Source organism: Kogia breviceps, chromosome 6, assembly GCF_026419965.1.
Source record: "Kogia breviceps isolate mKogBre1 chromosome 6, mKogBre1 haplotype 1, whole genome shotgun sequence".
NCBI classification, from domain to species: Eukaryota; Metazoa; Chordata; class Mammalia; order Artiodactyla; family Physeteridae; genus Kogia; species Kogia breviceps.
The window spans coordinates 65,231,318-65,248,455 of record NC_081315.1 but is presented as its reverse complement, the minus strand read 5'-3'; the positions used below and the strand labels follow the sequence as shown (position 1 = coordinate 65,248,455).

At 36.8% G+C, this 17,138-nt stretch overlaps 1 protein-coding gene across 6 annotated transcripts in view; it reads left to right on the top strand.

Annotated features, from left to right (window-relative positions):
- The window catches only part of WDFY3 (WD repeat and FYVE domain containing 3), a 283,768-nt gene that overhangs the window by 166,913 nt on the left and 99,717 nt on the right, over positions 1–17,138 (top strand). For all 6 annotated transcript variants that reach the window (XM_059066368.2, XM_067035987.1, XM_067035985.1 and 3 more), the window contains 9 exons: positions 363–577; positions 2,881–2,993; positions 5,465–5,696; positions 7,097–7,197; positions 7,346–7,564; positions 11,314–11,495; positions 13,345–13,576; positions 14,934–15,094; positions 16,978–17,089. In XM_059066368.2, coding sequence (XP_058922351.1) covers positions 363–577; positions 2,881–2,993; positions 5,465–5,696; positions 7,097–7,197; positions 7,346–7,564; positions 11,314–11,495; positions 13,345–13,576; positions 14,934–15,094; positions 16,978–17,089 — 1,567 coding nt within the window. The remainder of the gene's footprint in view (positions 1–362; positions 578–2,880; positions 2,994–5,464; positions 5,697–7,096; positions 7,198–7,345; positions 7,565–11,313; positions 11,496–13,344; positions 13,577–14,933; positions 15,095–16,977; positions 17,090–17,138) is intronic.

The window sequence follows — 17,138 nt, the reverse complement described above, 5'->3', positions numbered from 1 at the left end:
AATGTTAACAATAGGTCATTCTTTAAACTGGTTATTTACTTACCATGAAAAATATTTATACCCACTATTTCTATAAAAATAAAAATATTACTAGTTACATATAGTCATGTAATATGAAAGACCTGAAAGAAAATGGAGTCGAGCTAGGTATGCTTCTAGCAGAATGAAGACCAGAAATATTTCCCTAGCCCTGTTCTGGAGTTGCTGTGTCCCTCTAAGTCAGCTACTTAATTCATCTGAATGTAATTTGAAGCATGTAGAGACCTCATATTAAAAGGTGTGCTTCAACTCTTAAAAGGAGAGAACTATCACCTGTCTTATTAAGAATGCCCTGGTGGCATGAATTTCTTTGTTAACTCCAGCATGCTTTGGACCTTCAACTTGCTGTGGCAAATATTTTACAATCACTGGTGCACACAGAAAGAAACCAGCAAGTCATGTGTGAAGCTGGTCTCCATGCACGACTGCTGCAGCGGTGCAGTGCTGCACTGGCTGATGAGGACCACTCACTGCATCCGCCCCTCCAGCGGATGTTTGAACGATTAGCCTCTCAGGCTCTGGAGCCCATGGTGCTGAGGTCAGTATGTTCTCTTCTTCACATTCAAATAAGCCACCATTAGTAATGGCCGTTTCTAGAGTCTTTATAGTCAAGAGTCTTGCTTTAATAAACATATATTCAGTTATCTGTGGGCAAAGCCAAAACACCAAAAAATGGGCAAAATGCCCAAAATATCACGCTTAGAAACAGATAAATCTAGTTATTAGTAAACAGGATGTTTTTGTCTATTGGTCATTTCTTCTGCTTGAATCCAGCAGACTCTCACTTCCCTTTAAAAATGAAGTCATGTTATATTTGTATGACTTGCATCTACTTTATAGATAAGAACATTTTATGTGTATGAACTCTTTTAAGAAACGCTTTTTAAATTTTAAAATAATTAGAGATTCAGAGGAAGTTGTAAAGGTAGATCAGAGAGATTCTGTGTCCCCATCATCCAGTTTCCCCCAGTGGTTACATCTTATGTAACTATAGTACAGTATGGAAACCAAGAAACGGACATTGGTACGATGTATCCATGTATGCTACAGTTCCCCTGTTATTTATCACTTGTGTCTGATTGATGTAACCATCACACAATTAAGATGTCACAAAGGGGCTTCCCTGGTGGCGCAGTGGTTGAGAATCCGCCTGCCGATGCAGGAGACACGGGTTTGTGCCCTGGTCCGGGAAGATCCCACATGCCGCGGAGCAACTAAGCCCGTGAGCCGTGGCCACTGGGCCTGCGCGTCCGGAGCCTGTGCTCCGCAACGGGAGAGGCCACAACAGTGAGACGCCCGCATACCGCAAAAAAAAAAAAGAAAAAAAAGATGTCACAAAGATCTCCCCAGTGCTCCCTCTTTATTATCATAGCCACTTCCCTAACCCCCTCCATTTCTAACCCCTAGAAACAACTCTGTTCTCCATCTCCGAAATTTTGTCACTTTGAAAATGTTATGTAAATTGAATCCTACAGTAAATGACCTTTTGTGATTAGCTTTTTTCACTTGTTGTAGTGCCTTTGAGATGCATCTAAATTGTTATGTATCAAGAGTTTGTTTCTTTCTATTGCTGAGTTGTATTCCATGGTATGGATATACCTTGTACAGTTTAGCCATTCAAGAAATAGGTATATTTGAATAACCTTTTTTAATATAAGAGAAACAGTGCTTTGTGTTTCAGGGATAAAACAACATTAAAAAAAAAAAAAAAAACACTTTCCTTGAAATTACCTAACCAAACAGATATAATGTTTAAATCATCTTGTCCCTCCTTAAAAAAAATTCTCATGTATCTTGTCACTTTCAGCCGCAACTAAGGAGCCCGCCTACCGCAACTAAGTCCTAGTGTAAATAAATATATATATATATATTTTAATAAATAAAATAATTCTTTTCTGCTGTTAAAGTACTCCTTTTTCATAAAACTTTTGGAACTTTCTTAAAAATGGTTAGACTCTATTTGTAATTTATATTTTTTAACTGACTCCAAGCTTAGAAAAACCTCTGTGGGTAACATTTGTTAAACAGTATTGTACAGGGCAGTGTGCCAGGCCTTAGTAATACCAAGATGAATGACACAGTCTCTACTCATTTTGTCACGTTATGAATGTATTCAGAGACCTAAAGTTTAGAAAACAACATGGAGACTTTCCCATGATCCTTTTTGATGATCTGCTACTTTAAAAGTAGAGAGACTGAATGCGAGAAAGAGACTATCTCATACCTAATACTTGTATTTTACTAAATAACTTGCACCGCCTACTTAGATAAACAGAGGAAGCGATGGAAACCAACCATTTGGACATGCTCAGTTTTCACAGTGAATGAATTAGGTGAATGCAGAGGTCACATGATGGTACAGGCACCTAGCTGCTGACAAGCCATAGATTATGAGCTAATTGTGTATCCCACGCTATGTGAAAAACTGGCAAAGAGTACCTGACCTTTAAATATTTGTTTTTTCTGCTGTAGGGAATTGAAAATTCAGAGAAGTATTCTTTTTTTAAATTTTTTTCCTTTTACATGATGCTGTAAATGACTGGATGTACAAGCCTTCTATTTTTGTAACCCCCTTGACAATTCACTGTATTTCTGTCCATCACATTCCAGAACATGCTCCCCAGGTTTCCTTTGTAACTTTTCACAATACTTGGTGCTCTTTTCACTGTTTGGTGAATTAAAACATAAAATTAGCACTGTATATTATAGTAACTGTTCAGATTGCTTTAGTATTTTTAATTAGTCTGTTATAATTCATTAAGTCACATTTTTTGTGTGTTTAGTTTATGAACTATATAATGTTCCCAATCAAGGAATAACTTTGCTTTGTCTCTTCTTTAGGGAGTTTTTACGTTTGGCAAGTCCATTAAATTGTGGTGCCTGGGACAAAAAACTGCTAAAACAATATAGGGTCCACAAACCAAGTTCACTGAGTTATGAGCCAGAGATGAGAAGTAAGTTGACCTTTGAAGTTCCCTTTTTTGGTTTATCTTATAAATGAAAATCATGTAGGGGAAGAAAATTATTTCAAGAAGTTCGACTGTAAAAGAAAAGAAAGGGAAGGGTTTGTTGTTATTTAAATAGAAAAACATAGGATCTCATTGTTTGACTGGAGAAACGGGCAGATGGGGGTGGCACAATGTGCCGTATAACCCTTGCCTTGGAAGAGGGAATACCTCTTTCTCAGAAGATCCGTAATTTCTTTACCTTTCTCAGTTAGCCTTTGCTGCCTGAGCTAGAGTGGTTGACTGAACTATTCACAGGCTGTGGCTTTGCAGGACAGCTGGTGCAGGAGGACATGGAGGACAGGAAATTTAAAATACTAATAAAAGTAGTCAAAGAGAAACACCAAGGAGTATAGGATAGATAGGGGAAGAAGTAAAGTCAAGCAGCTAGTGATAGGCTGGGAGAAAAGGGATAGATCACTGGGTTGGGCAAAAACGGCTAGGCTAGAAAGCAAATGTAATGAGAGAAAAAGAATGGGTGAACTGGAGGAATGAGGTAGGGTAATGGCAATCAAAATTGGAGCAGTGAGACAAGCAAAGAAAAGGACTGTGTCCAAATTTGGCTCTGGAGTAAAGTAGAGGTAAAGCTCATTGGAGGAAAGGTGATCATAGAAGGGAGGTGTTAGATAGGTTGTTCATGTGGTCCTTGAGATCCTCCAGTGCACTGGCAAGAATTAGTACAGGGAAGAGAGGTGACAATGAAATGCCAGCAATAGTAGGTGGCAGTTTCATAGAGAGGTGTGTGATAGGATTGCTGATGCAGAACCTCCAAGGAAGAGAAGTTTTTGCATTAGGCTGATGCAAGGATGATGGAGAGGGGGCTGTTAGAATGTAGGCACTGCCTCCCCATCCGGCATAGACCACGGAGGAGCACCAGATTCTATCCACTCAAGAGCTGTGGGGAAAGAGTATTCTCAATAGAGAACTCAAATGCCCTGGATTTCCTCCCAGTGTTAATTCTATAGTTTGGTGGGTTTTAACTTTACAATTTATTTTGGCTTGTTGTTAGCCATAGTTAAGGCATTTGTGTTAATGGATTGAAATAACCGTTACTAGTGAAGCAGGAAAGAATGGAACCTAGAAGAGTAGAATGCCTGTTCTCCAAGCATATAGTAATCATTTAGTTCAACCCTTTTTTTTTTTTTCAGGTGAGAATCAAAGAGATTAAACAACCTTCAACCATTATTTCAACCTTAATATTTCCTCCTACAATTTATTATCAGTGATTAGTGAATACTGTGTTTTGGAAACACTAAGACCTTTTGAGTTCCAACACAGTTTTATTGGAAAACAGTATTTCAATTTTTCTTATCAATTAATATACATCCCCTGCATGTATATATTTTTGTTGTTGTTGTTTTTGTACTTTACACAGTTCCTTAGAATTGACAAAAAATAGTTCATTTCTCTAAGAATATTGAAATATTTTTATGGTTGCCTGACTGCTTAGCACACTTAAGAGGGAAATAATTAAATTCATGTGGTTTATCTTGAGGGAATATTTTCTCCATTACATTTATAATGTATTCCTGAAAGAATAGAACAGCTTGTTTAAATTTTATTTTTTTGTTCTTAAAATTGTTACCATTTGCATGCATATAGGAATTTTTAAATTCAAGTATTTTTGTGATCACGTGTCCAATTTTAATAGCTGTAAGGGAAGAATTAAAAATGGGGAGAAAATGGGAGAAGCAAGTTTCTGCTATTTATCTCTGATTTTTTTGAATAAGAAAGATGACCTGTTTCTTTCCATTATAATACTTCTCAAATATTTTGTTTTCTTCTCAAAGAGAAATAATAAATTACTTTGTGAAATAAAAGTATGATCTGGTTTTTTTTTGTTTTTTGTTTTTTGTTTTTTCCCGGTACGCGGGCCTCTCACTGTTGTGGCCTCTCCCGTTGCGGAGCACAGGCTCCGGACGCGCAGGCTCAGCGGCCATGGCTCACGGGCCCAGCCGCTCTGTGGCATGTGGGATCTTCCCAGACCGGGGCACGAACCCGTGTCCCCTGCATCGGCAGGCGGACTCTCAACCACTGCGCCACCAGGGAAGCCCATGATCTGGTTTTTATAAACATCATTAAGTGTAGCTTATAATTAAATTTTACTGTAGCAATGGCTTGGATAGTGGTCATTGGTGATTTTTATTCTTTTTCTATCTGATCTTGTACTCTGTAGTTTCCAACATTTCTGCAATGTGTTTATTACTTTAGTAGTAAATATAAGTAAAAACATATGCTATTTAAGTTTTTAAGTGAACATAAATTACATTAAAACTGGATAATAGCTTTGGAGTTTAAAAATAAAATTATTGTATATTTTGAAACTGAAAAGTAGTATGTAAAATTAACCAGCCTTGTTAAAGTCACTATTTTAGAAATCTATATGATATTTTTCTCAAGAGGTTTTCTTTGACTTACAGGTAGTATGATCACATCTATGGAAGTTCTGGGTTCTGATAGTGTCTTCAGCTTACATGAAGATAACCATTACCGCATAAGCAAGAGCCTAGTGAAATCTGCAGAAGGAAGTACTGTACCCCTGACCAGGGTGAAGTGCCTGGTCTCCATGACAACCCCACATGACATCAGACTTCATGGGTCATCAGTTACTCCAACTTTTGTTGAATTTGACACATCCCTTGAAGGGTTTGGGTAAGAAATTTGCCAGGTAGCCAAGCTATTATATTTCATGCCTCAGTCCTGCATCTGAGAAATAGATCTTTGGTTTTAAATCTACTTGATTAAAATTTAATATATGCTATATATTTTCAAATGATTGAGTTCCTTGAGCATGTTAAGATTTTTGGATTTAATTGTTCTTAATTATTTATTATGCTAAATAAGTTGATAAGGAATAGGAGTCAGCAATCTAAGGTGCACGGTCCAAATCTGTTTTTGTAAATAAAGTTTCATGGTAACACAGCCACATTCATTTATGTATATGTATTATCTATGGCTGCTTTCATGCTAGACTGCAAAGTCATGATGGAGGCTATCAGGTCTGCAAAGCATAAAATATTTATGCTCTGGCCCACTCTAGAAAATGTTTGTCAACCTCTGATTTAGTACAATAAAGTTACAGATAATATGCAAATTAAAATTAGATTAAAAGCTCTTTGCTTAGGTTTTGTCCTTTTTTCTCTCAAATTACCTAACTTAGTATCTTATACATTATAAGTACTAGTATTTTATACATTATAAGTATTCAGTTACTATCACATTAAATGAATAAATACTTTGAAGTGGCAGAAAAAACTTTAATAGCAGAAGTAACAAATAAAGAATCTAGGGAGTTCCCTGGTGGCCTAGTGGTTAAGATTCCGGGCTTTCACTGCCTTCGCCCGAGTTCAATCTGTGGATTGGGAAACTGAGATCTCATAAGCCGCATGGTGAAAAACAAAAAGAGAGAGAGATTCTCCTCTGCTTATAAAAAAAATAAGTTAAAAAATGTTCTATAATAAAGTATATTAATCATTTAAAAAAAGAATCTATAGCGAATCTAGAAGAGTATATTTATAAAGTCTTTCAGCCTCGAAATGGACATAAATGCTAAGAGAAAAGACCTATGTCTATACTGGTTGTTTGTGGGATTCTTCTCCATTGGTCTAAAACTATAAATTGTATTTTAATAACATTGTCGTGGGTTAGTATCGAACAATGAATTAAAACATTTGGGACTGGGCAAAACTAATCAGGACAGTGTAACAGGAGAGTGACTCACTAGAAAGGGGCACAGGGGAATTTTTCTGCGGTGATGAAAAATTTCCAGTGTCTTGAACAAGGTTATACTTTGGTGCATTTTACCATGTGCAATTTATACTATGATTTTTTTTAATTTAAATTTTTTTAAATGGAGATTTAAAAAATATATCTTTTGGTACTCACATAATTGAAACAAAGGAAGGACTTTGTTAGGCATCTAGACTTCTTCCATGATCTCTTATCTCTGGTTACCCTTAAATAATGGTAGTTTATTCCACTGTGGTAAGTACATAGTAATAAGAGAAGGAAACAGTTGCTCTCTAATATGTATGTTTTCTTTTCTTTTACAGCTGCCTGTTCCTGCCCAGTTTGGCCCCTCATAATGCCCCTACAAACAATGCCGTCACAACAGGTCTTACCGATGGGGCCGTGGTCAGTGGCATTGGTTCTGGTAAATATTACTTTCTCTGCTTATGAGATTTTTTTTTTCCAGTAGATTATATTTTATTTAGAGATTTTGCTTTTCTTGGCATCTTTTTAAAATATAAATATGAGTCAACACAAACTCTTTCATTGTTATTTTTCTATTTTCACTTTAGGTGAAAGATTCTTCCCTCCTCCATCTGGCTTAAGCTACTCCAGCTGGTTTTGCATTGAACATTTCAGTTCTCCTCCAAATAACCACCCTGTCAGACTTCTTACTATTGTTCGCCGAGCGAATTCTTCTGAGCAGCATTATGTGTGCCTTGCCATAGTTCTATCAGCAAAAGACCGATCCCTGATTGTCTCCACCAAAGAGGAACTACTCCAAAACTATGGTCAGTATCTGTCTTTTTCTTTTTGCTTCTTGTGACTATTAAAAGTAGCAAACTTCATTTTAATGGTTGGTTTTAAGGTCCAGCTGGTAATTCTTTTCTAATTTAAATTATTACAGAATAGAACAGGTTATATAAAATCTTGAATATTGTTTACCAGTGAAATTTTAAGGCACCTTCACTTTCAAAAGAGACTTAGAAAACAGTGGAGAGAGTTCCTAAAATAAGGATTCATCTCTACTTGCCAAGAAATCACAGCTTTTGCTAGGAATGCAGGATGCTTGTTTAATATATTTTAGTAGGGATTTTCATTGGCTGTGAATTCTGCTTAACTAATAAATATTCATTGAGCACCTGCCTACCATATGTGCCACTCTGTGCTAGACACAATAACATTTTAATTACTTTATTCATCACTTACCTTCAAGACTTAATACAGTCCATTTAATAATCCTAATTCGCTAATTCCCTCCAATATGCCATGTTACGTTACTATGCAATAGAACTTCAAACTTGAGGCATTCATGGATATCTTCCTAAATGATATAAGTAACATAAAATAGAAATCACAGTTCACTGAATTTTCTTTGCTCTGAATATAAGCATTTGTGTATGTATATATATATATGTACCTCTTTTTTAACATCTGATTTTGTCTTTTAACCGACTAAATAAAATAATAGCACATACTGCTTCCCCTGTGGTTGGTATTCACATATTAATTGAATATGAAGGTTAGCTCCTCAGTTTGATTGTAAGGCTTTTTGTCTTAGGATTCTTCATCATGATCAGCACAGAGTTAGGCATCAATACAGTAAGTGCTGTAAAATCCTAGTGGATACTTTATTTGCCCCTTTTGTGGCATTTGATCCTATTGATGTTTTCTTCCTAATTAAAACTATCTGCAGTCTTCAATTTGAGATACCCATTCCTTGTTCTCTCACTATGTCTCTGACCTCTCTTGCAATTTCTCTCAACAGCTTCCTCTTCCATCTTCCCCTTAAAATTAGTATTCTTCAAGCTCTTATGTTTAGTCTTTGTACTCAACCTGTTCTTCATGAGAAAACATCAATTTCTTTTAGCATTAGGTCTTTTTACCCTCAGGGACTCTGAAGTTAAAAAAATTTAATATGTCTGTGTCCCAGGCTTTGTCCTCATATTTTCAACTGCATATTAGATATCTTAATATGAATAGTCCTCCTGAAAAAATTCAAACTGTAATATTTGTTCTTAAAATCTGTATTTCCTTCTATTTTCCTGTCTTGGTAAATGACACGCTCACTAGCAGTTATCCCATCTAGAAACCGCAAGTCATCCTTGAGAATACCACCCCTTCTACTAAGTCTTACTGTATTATGCCTCCTTAACATTTCTTGAATCTTCCTTTCCTCCCTATGTCCACTGTCATAGCCTTTGTTTAATATTCTTTATCACTTATCTGGATTTCATAGATTTTAATTCTTTGTTTTGTTTTTGTCTGTCTACCTTACTAGAACTCTTAAGTTCCCACACACAATGTTATTATCTTTGTAATCTAGGCCCTGCCACCGAAAATAGTGCCTAGCGTATATTAGGCCCATAAATATTATATAAAAGTATAAATGAATGAATGAGAAGAAGGAAAAATAAAGGAAGAAAAACACAGATGACTTGAAAGGGAAATAATGAGAAAAGTGAATAATAATGGAAAATTTGGAAAGAAGATAGAATTTAATGGGAAAGTTAGGATTAGATCTAGGGATATTTCAATTAAAAATGTTTTCTAACTATATCATTTTCACTAAATGTAATTTTCAAGACTACAATAGTCTATATATAACTAGAAATTATAGTAACATATACCTTAGTAATACAAACGATGCTACAAATATCCTGACGCACCACTGAATGCTGGGCATATCTTAGTTTAAGCCTCAGTCAGAATGTGAAGCTCTCAGAAAATTTTTATAAGTAATATCTTCTACAGTTCTCAAGAAGATTTAAGTCTAATAACCAGGGAAGGGAGAGGGAACAGTTCTTGGTTTCACCCATAACCTTTTATCTTTTCATTTGCATCCCTTGGTCCATAACACTAGACCTTTCAAAGCTATTTGACCCTGCTTTTTGCCTAATTTATTCAAGTCTCTTCCTAATTAGGTCACCTATGGATAAGATGCTATCTTTGTAGTGGTCTTAATTCATCAGTAGATGTATCTTCTGAATTATCATTTAAAAATATAATCTTGGGGGACTTCTCTGGTGGCACAGTGGTTAAGAATCCACCTGCCAGGGCTTCCCTGGTGGCGCAGTGGTTGAGAGTACACCTGCCGATGCAGGGGACACAGGTTCGTGCCCCAGTCTGGGAAGATCCCACATGCCGCGGAGCAGCTGGGCCCTTGAGCCATGGCCGCTGAGCCTGTGCATCCGGAGCCTGTGCTCCGCAACGGGAGTGGCCACAACGGTGAGATTCAGGGGACATGGGTTCAATCCCTGATCCAGGAAGATCCCACATGCCACGGAGCAACTAAGTCCATGTGCCACAACTACTGAGCCTGTGCTCTAGAGCCCATGAGCCACAACTATTCAGCCCATGTGCCACGATTACTGAAGCCTGCATGCCTAGAGCCCGTGCTTTGCAACAAGAGAAGCCACTGTAATAAGAAGCCCACGCACCACAACGAAGAGTAGCCCCCGCTCACCACAACTAGAGGAAGCCCGAGCACAGCAACGAAGACCCAATGCAGCCAAAAATTAATTAATTAATTAATTAAAAAATAATAATCTTGGCATTTCAGTATATGCAAATATTTTAAGATTACAGAAGTGGAATATTTTATTTGTGATTGTTTCTTCAAATAATTTAAACTTTTAATTTTCAGTATATTATATGTGCTTGTACTGAAAACCGGTGGGTCTGTTTTAAGATACATGGTTAAGATTAGCTCTTTTTAAAAGTTTTTCTTGGGGTGGGGGAAGGAATGAATTTTTTTTTTTTTTTTAGGAATGAATTTTTAACATCTGGATTTCTGCTGCTGTCCCACCTTCTCTTGAATTCTTATTAAAGATAAATTAATTTTTAACTATCTTAACATTAAGTTAATACTTAACCCATTATTTCCTGGCATGATTTGGCAACATACAGGGTAGCAGAGACAACAGATTAGAGTCAAGAGTGATTGTACATGTTAGCAAATCACCAGAGTTGTCAGGTAAAGCAGGAAACTTGGACCAAAAAAATACCTTTCCAATCCATAAATCACCTCCTTACTACCAGCTATTGTTAGACAAGGGTCAGGGCGGTACAACCACAAACTAAAAACAGATAGTTGCCCCCTTGTATCATTGAGAGCATAAAGCAAGTATAAAATTTTTAATTTTCTTGGTTGTTAAACCAGTACTATAATCAAATGCATCTCAAACTAGGATTTTAAAAGACCTTTCATAACAGACCATGGTAATAATAATCAACTAATAATAATAATAATCAACTAATCTCTTTTTTGTTGTCTATTGTAAGTTTATTTTACTTATTTTATTTTATTTATTTTTTATTTCATTAGTTATTATAACTTTATTTGATTATAACTATATGTATCTTGAACAGAACAAAGCACAGTATATCCCAGGTTTTAAGTAAAGTTATTGAATGAATGGGGTATTTTCATTTACATCGTCATCATATTATTTTAACATAGAGTCAAAGTCTAGATATGAATAATTGTTAGAATGAGGATGATGCTAAGTTTTTAATTTCTTTCCCCTCTTCATTTTAGTTGATGATTTTAGTGAAGAATCCTCTTTTTATGAGATTCTGCCATGCTGCGCTCGCTTCCGCTGTGGAGAACTGATCATTGAGGGACAGTGGCATCATCTGGTTCTGGTTATGAGCAAAGGGATGCTGAAGAACAGCACTGCCGCCCTCTACATTGACGGACAGCTTGTCAGCACCGTGAAGGTGCGCGTACTTGCGCTTATAAATCTCAACCTGCTTGTATAAGATAGTTTAGGGGTGGGTGTGTTTGCCTGTATGTGTGTTTGCAGGGGTATTGTTTTAAATTACTGTCTTAATTTTAAGTTGACCTTCCGTACCCATTTAAACAATATGTGAGAGTCATGTGGCTGGTTAATTCAAGCCGCTTGATTAGAAAAGACTCGAAAGGAGGGGTTACAGGGTACTAAAGATGTTAGTGAATATGTCAGTGCTTGAGCCAGATTGTTAAGTGCTTTTTCACCAGAGAGAAACCAGTTGGATGGTTGGAAACCAGATGGATGCCTAAATTAAATAAATGATGAACACAGTATTTTGTCACTTCATTGTTATTACTGTATGCAGTCCAGTAGATTCTGTGCTCCTTTAGAGCTGGAACAGTTTTTATTCGTCCTTGTTTTCAGATGACCCAGATTAGTCCCTGATAATAATAGTAATAAGGTGTTCCCTTATTGTTTGTTGAATAAATGAATGTATAAATATTACTCTAGATAGCTGTACTACAGTATTCAGAGGAGAGGCAAGAGAATTAAAGCAACCAGTAAAGAATCAGAAGTTCCTTTTGTGAATCAGGATGAATGCTACTAGTTACTTTCTACCAAATTGAGCTAGCAAGCTCTTAAAATTCTATAACTTCTTAAAGATGGTATCCATTTTTATAGTGATATCACTTAAAAGAAGCAGCAAAGGTCTACCTGTTGTGTGAATTGAAGTTTAAAAAGCAGTGAAATGGGCAGCCTTTTTGAATACATTTCCTTCCTTAAGGATATTTTATTGTGACATTGTGTTTCAGTATGATAAACCCTAAAATGAACTCTGGGAATAGTCATTTATTTTCTTGGTATACAGGATTGCGTTTGAAATGGGCTTGTAGATTCTCTAGTAGGTTGCTCCTTCATTATTTTTAGTATCATTGAAAATAAAAATGTCCTCAACTTCTAGAATTGAGAGGTAGGAGATTTATTATTAATATATTTACATCATCATTGTTACTGTGCCTGTGAGAAGTCACAGTCTGTGAAACCAACTTTAGGTCAAATGTTGGTCTTCATACTCATACTGTTAACATCACAAGGAGTTGTTCTTTAATATATGGAATAATAGATATGATCTGAAGCTAGGACAGTGTTATGACAAAACAATCTGTGGGAATGTTACTCATTCTGTCAAGTGATGAAAGCTGCCTGTACCGCAAGAAGCAACTTGATTTCCTAACCTCTTACACTCTCATTATGTATTTATAGTAATGAATTGAATGATAATTTAAGCATCTTGTCAGTGTAATTTCAAATCTGAGAATATATTTTTCATTGAGATTAAACCGTTTGTGTATAAATTATAACAGACTATTTTTCTAATACTTTTATAGCCCTTTACCCATTATAAAACACTTTGCATGAATAATTTTATTTAACAGACTCATACTGAAGGTATCATAACTAATTTCAAGACTGCCTGAATATCATAGTTGGAAAGCTGTTTTTATATCAACCTGAAAATTTCATAGCAGCATCATTAATTTGGTATGCAAACCAACCAGATAGTAACAGAATCCCTATATTTGACTGTTGCCCTTTCTAGCTTTAGATACTTTATCTGTATTAATCTGTCTTACAGAGTTGGATTACAAATTTCCAACTTGCTGATCGGGTTCTAGAATCTTGGCCTGCCCTTATGTTTCTCTGCTCAACAGCTTTTGTACATTCATAAAGTTGTATGGCCTTGGGATAATGAAAATATACACAAAATGTGGTTATTTTCCTGGTGAAAGTGTTTTGGGTTGAATTTCACACATTTGCTTTCATTTTCTTTATAGCTGCATTATGTTCACAGTACTCCCGGGGGCTCAGGCTCTGCCAATCCACCGGTGGTTAGCACAGTCTATGCATACATTGGTACTCCGCCTGCCCAACGCCAAATTGCTTCGTTGGTTTGGCGCTTGGGACCCACGCACTTTCTAGAAGAAGTTTTACCTCCTTCAAATGTTACTACCATTTATGAACTAGGACCAAATTATGTTGGAAGCTTTCAGGCCGTATGTATGCCATGTGAGTAACATATTCTTTGTTCATATAGTTGTATAAAACTTACCTCCTGTGGTATAGATGCATGAATAAGTGCATATGTGTAGATTAGGTTATACATTACATTTATCCAAAAAAAGGGCCTTCTCCTCCACTTTCCTTCAGCATGATACTATTGACCACTCACTCCTATTCAAAATGCTCTCCTCCACTGGTCATCCTATGCTTTCTTGTTTCTTGTCTTCATGCCTAGTCACTAGTTTTCCAGTTTCTCTTGTTGGCCTCAAGATGTGGGTATATACTTTCTAACAGTCTAACCCTAGCCTTCTTCTCTCTGTCATTTCTCCTATTACATGAAGCAGTTTAAAGTATATCTACTCTGGTTAAAGGAAAGAAAGATGGGTCTAGAAAACACACACGTGTATTCTTTAGGTTAGACCAGTTAACATCAATTTTCCTCGTCTCTTTATTCCTGCAGCCCACTTCTCTTATCCATTCTCCCAAAAGGAATTTAGAATCAGAGAGTTGATGTTAAGCTACAGTTCCTTTGTAGTACTCTTTCCAAATGATGTCTACCATTCCTTTGTTCTCATTCTGCCAAAGTTCTCAGAAGAGTTGGGACAAATAGGTTGTATATGGTAAAAATCTTATGGCTAAGTAATTTAATTTCTCTTTCACTCAGGTTCTTGATTCAGATAGTGTCTGGTAATAGCTAACACTGACTGAGCACTTAATGTGTGCTGAATAAGTTAATATGCATGAAGGACATAGCTACTCTGAGCCTTTCACAAGTATTTATTCATCACCTCAAAACACTGGGACTTAGGGGCTGTTGTTTTCATCCCCATTTTACAGATGAAGAAACTGAGGTGCAGTGTTGTACAGGTCACACAGCTTTTAAGCGATAAAGCAGAGGTTCAAACTTAAACCACCTTGCTTTAAAATGACTTTGCCATGTTGTCTGGAAGAATAAAGAGGCATATATGAGGGCTATCACTGGGAAGGAGACCTAGTGATACAAAGCTCATAGACATTCCACTCATTTTCATTCTCTTGTTCCTTGGAACCAAGGGGAAGTGTTTTGTGATTTGCTTGGTAACAGTTAAAACTCTTCCTCTTCCTTTACATTTTGCTGTATATTGTTTATTTTAAGAGTAAAACTTAGGATGTAAAGCTTTATGACTGGATGCTTTTCCTTATCTTCTAATTAAAGAAATAAATGAAGAGCTGGAAATTAAATAGTTTTTAAATTTAGCTCCCTTGTTCCACTTTAAAAGATTTTCAAGGCTACCCATTTAAAAATGATAATAAGAATTTAAAAGTTGTGTTAGGATCAGGAGAAAACCTGATGATTTTGAAAAGGATTATTCTTCTTTTGAAGGTAAAGATGCAAAATCCGAAGGTGTGGTCCCGTCTCCTGTGTCGTTAGTACCAGAGGAAAAGGTGTCATTTGGCCTTTATGCACTGTCTGTGTCCGCCCTAACAGTGGCAAGAATCCGGAAGGTGTACAACAAGTTGGACAGCAAAGCCATCGCTAAACAGGTAAGCAGATTGATTCCCCAGTGGGTTGCTGTGGATTCTCACTGGAAAGATGTTCCAGAGCTTCCTTCTGGGCACCACACAAGTATGAGTGGTTGCTAAAAACAGTGCCTTTCATACAATTGTTTTGGTTTATTTGCCTTTGAATTTAAGCCAAAACATATTTAGATATATAGTTTAATTTGGAAGAGTGAGAATTCAAGTGCATAGTTTATATTAATTCTTATATATTGGCAATTAAGAAATCGAACTTTAGGAAACTAAAGGAAACAATTGCTATTTTTAAGGCTGTAATTTTTTTCTGGATAACCTACTAAATGCCGGGCACCATTTTGTTCATGACATAGCAGTAGATAAAGAGAAAATCCCTGCCTTTATTAAGGTCCTTACATTCTAGTGGAAGAGGCATACAATAATAACTAAAGAAATAACCTGATCATAGAGTATGTTAGAAGATGAAGAGTGCTATGTGGAAAAATAAAGCAGGAAAGGTGAGAGAAAGAAGCTTATAGTTTTAAGTAGGATGGTCAGAGGAGGCCTCACTGAGAACGTGAAATTGGAACAGGCTTTTGAAACAGATGAGGCAGCAAAGCATGAGAATATGGAGAATAAGATGCATGTATGGGCAGGTGGGGTTTGCATTCCAGGAATGCAGGTGCTAAGGCCCTGAGGAAAGTGCATGCCTGCCACAGAGGCAGGTGTGGCTAAACAAAAGAAGAGAAGGCCTGCGGGGTAGGCGAGGCAAAAGTAGAGTCACTTTTTCTGATATGGAGAAAACTATAGGAAGAGTAGTTGGGGGGTGGGGGAGGTACTGAGAATTAAGTTTTGCAAAAGTTTGAGAAACATATTAGACATCTTAGGGGGAGACATCATTGGAAATATGAATCTGAGTTCAAGGGAGAGGTTCGAATGCCACGGGTGTTCATAGGTGGTGTTAAGGCCACAAGACTAGGTACACTTACCAAAGATGGAGATGGAGATGAGGAAAGGTTTACAGACGGAGACCTGGGACATTCCAGTGTGACAGCGTTGGGAAGATGATGAAGAACCAGCAGAAAAGACTACGGAGCCAGCAAGAATGGAGAAAACCTAGGAGAATCTGGTGTTGTAGGAGTCTTATTCACTGTGGCAGATGTGTTAGAGCAGTCAGAAAGATGAAGGCTGGCCATCGGGTTTAGGAAGCTGGAAGTCATCAGTGAGCTTGACAAGATGTTTTGGCTGTTTAGAGGAAGCAAAGCTAAGGGGAAGGACATGAAGAGGCTGGAAGGGAAAGGATTTGGGAACAGTAAGTATTGACAATCTCTTGTGCAGAGGTTTGCCTGTGAATATATATATATATGTAAAATCTTCTAAGGAATGTTAACTACATAAATTTATTCTACCTGTAACAACAGAATTAAGTCTATGCCTTATATTTGCTTTAAAAGCACACTGTGTATGTATGTGCAAAATTTAACATTTATTTTGTGTACAGGGCATGTTTTATCCATAAACTTTTGGATAATCTATGTGACATTTACTTGGCTATGGAGTAAAGCAAGTATTATATTCACTAATCAGAAATACTGTGAGGCAGCGAGTGATAAGAACCTTTAAACCACAACAGAGTCTCATTCAGAAGGACCCCTGAGGCTGTTTCCCAAGACCCCCCTCACCACCTTTCTCTCAGTAGACTGTATTTAACTGAGTCTACTCAGGTACCTCTGAGTTTCCACACCTTTGGAAGTATTTGCACATTAAAAAAAAAAAAATGAATGCTCATGTTCTTAATATTCTGTATGGAGAGAGAGAAAAGATATGTTCCCCATCATGTTCTTTTTCCTTTTCCAGTCAAAATGTGCAGACTGTTCCTGTATAGTTACATTTTTCCCTTTCCTATTCTTCAGTTAGGCATTTCCTCCCATGAGAATGCCACTCCTGTGAAGTTGATACACAACTCAGCAGGGCATCTTAATGGACCAGCACGGACAATTGGGGCTACTCTGATTGGATACTTGGGTGAGTCAAATTGCTTTTGTCTTTCAGACTTCTTTATCTGCCTTCAAAT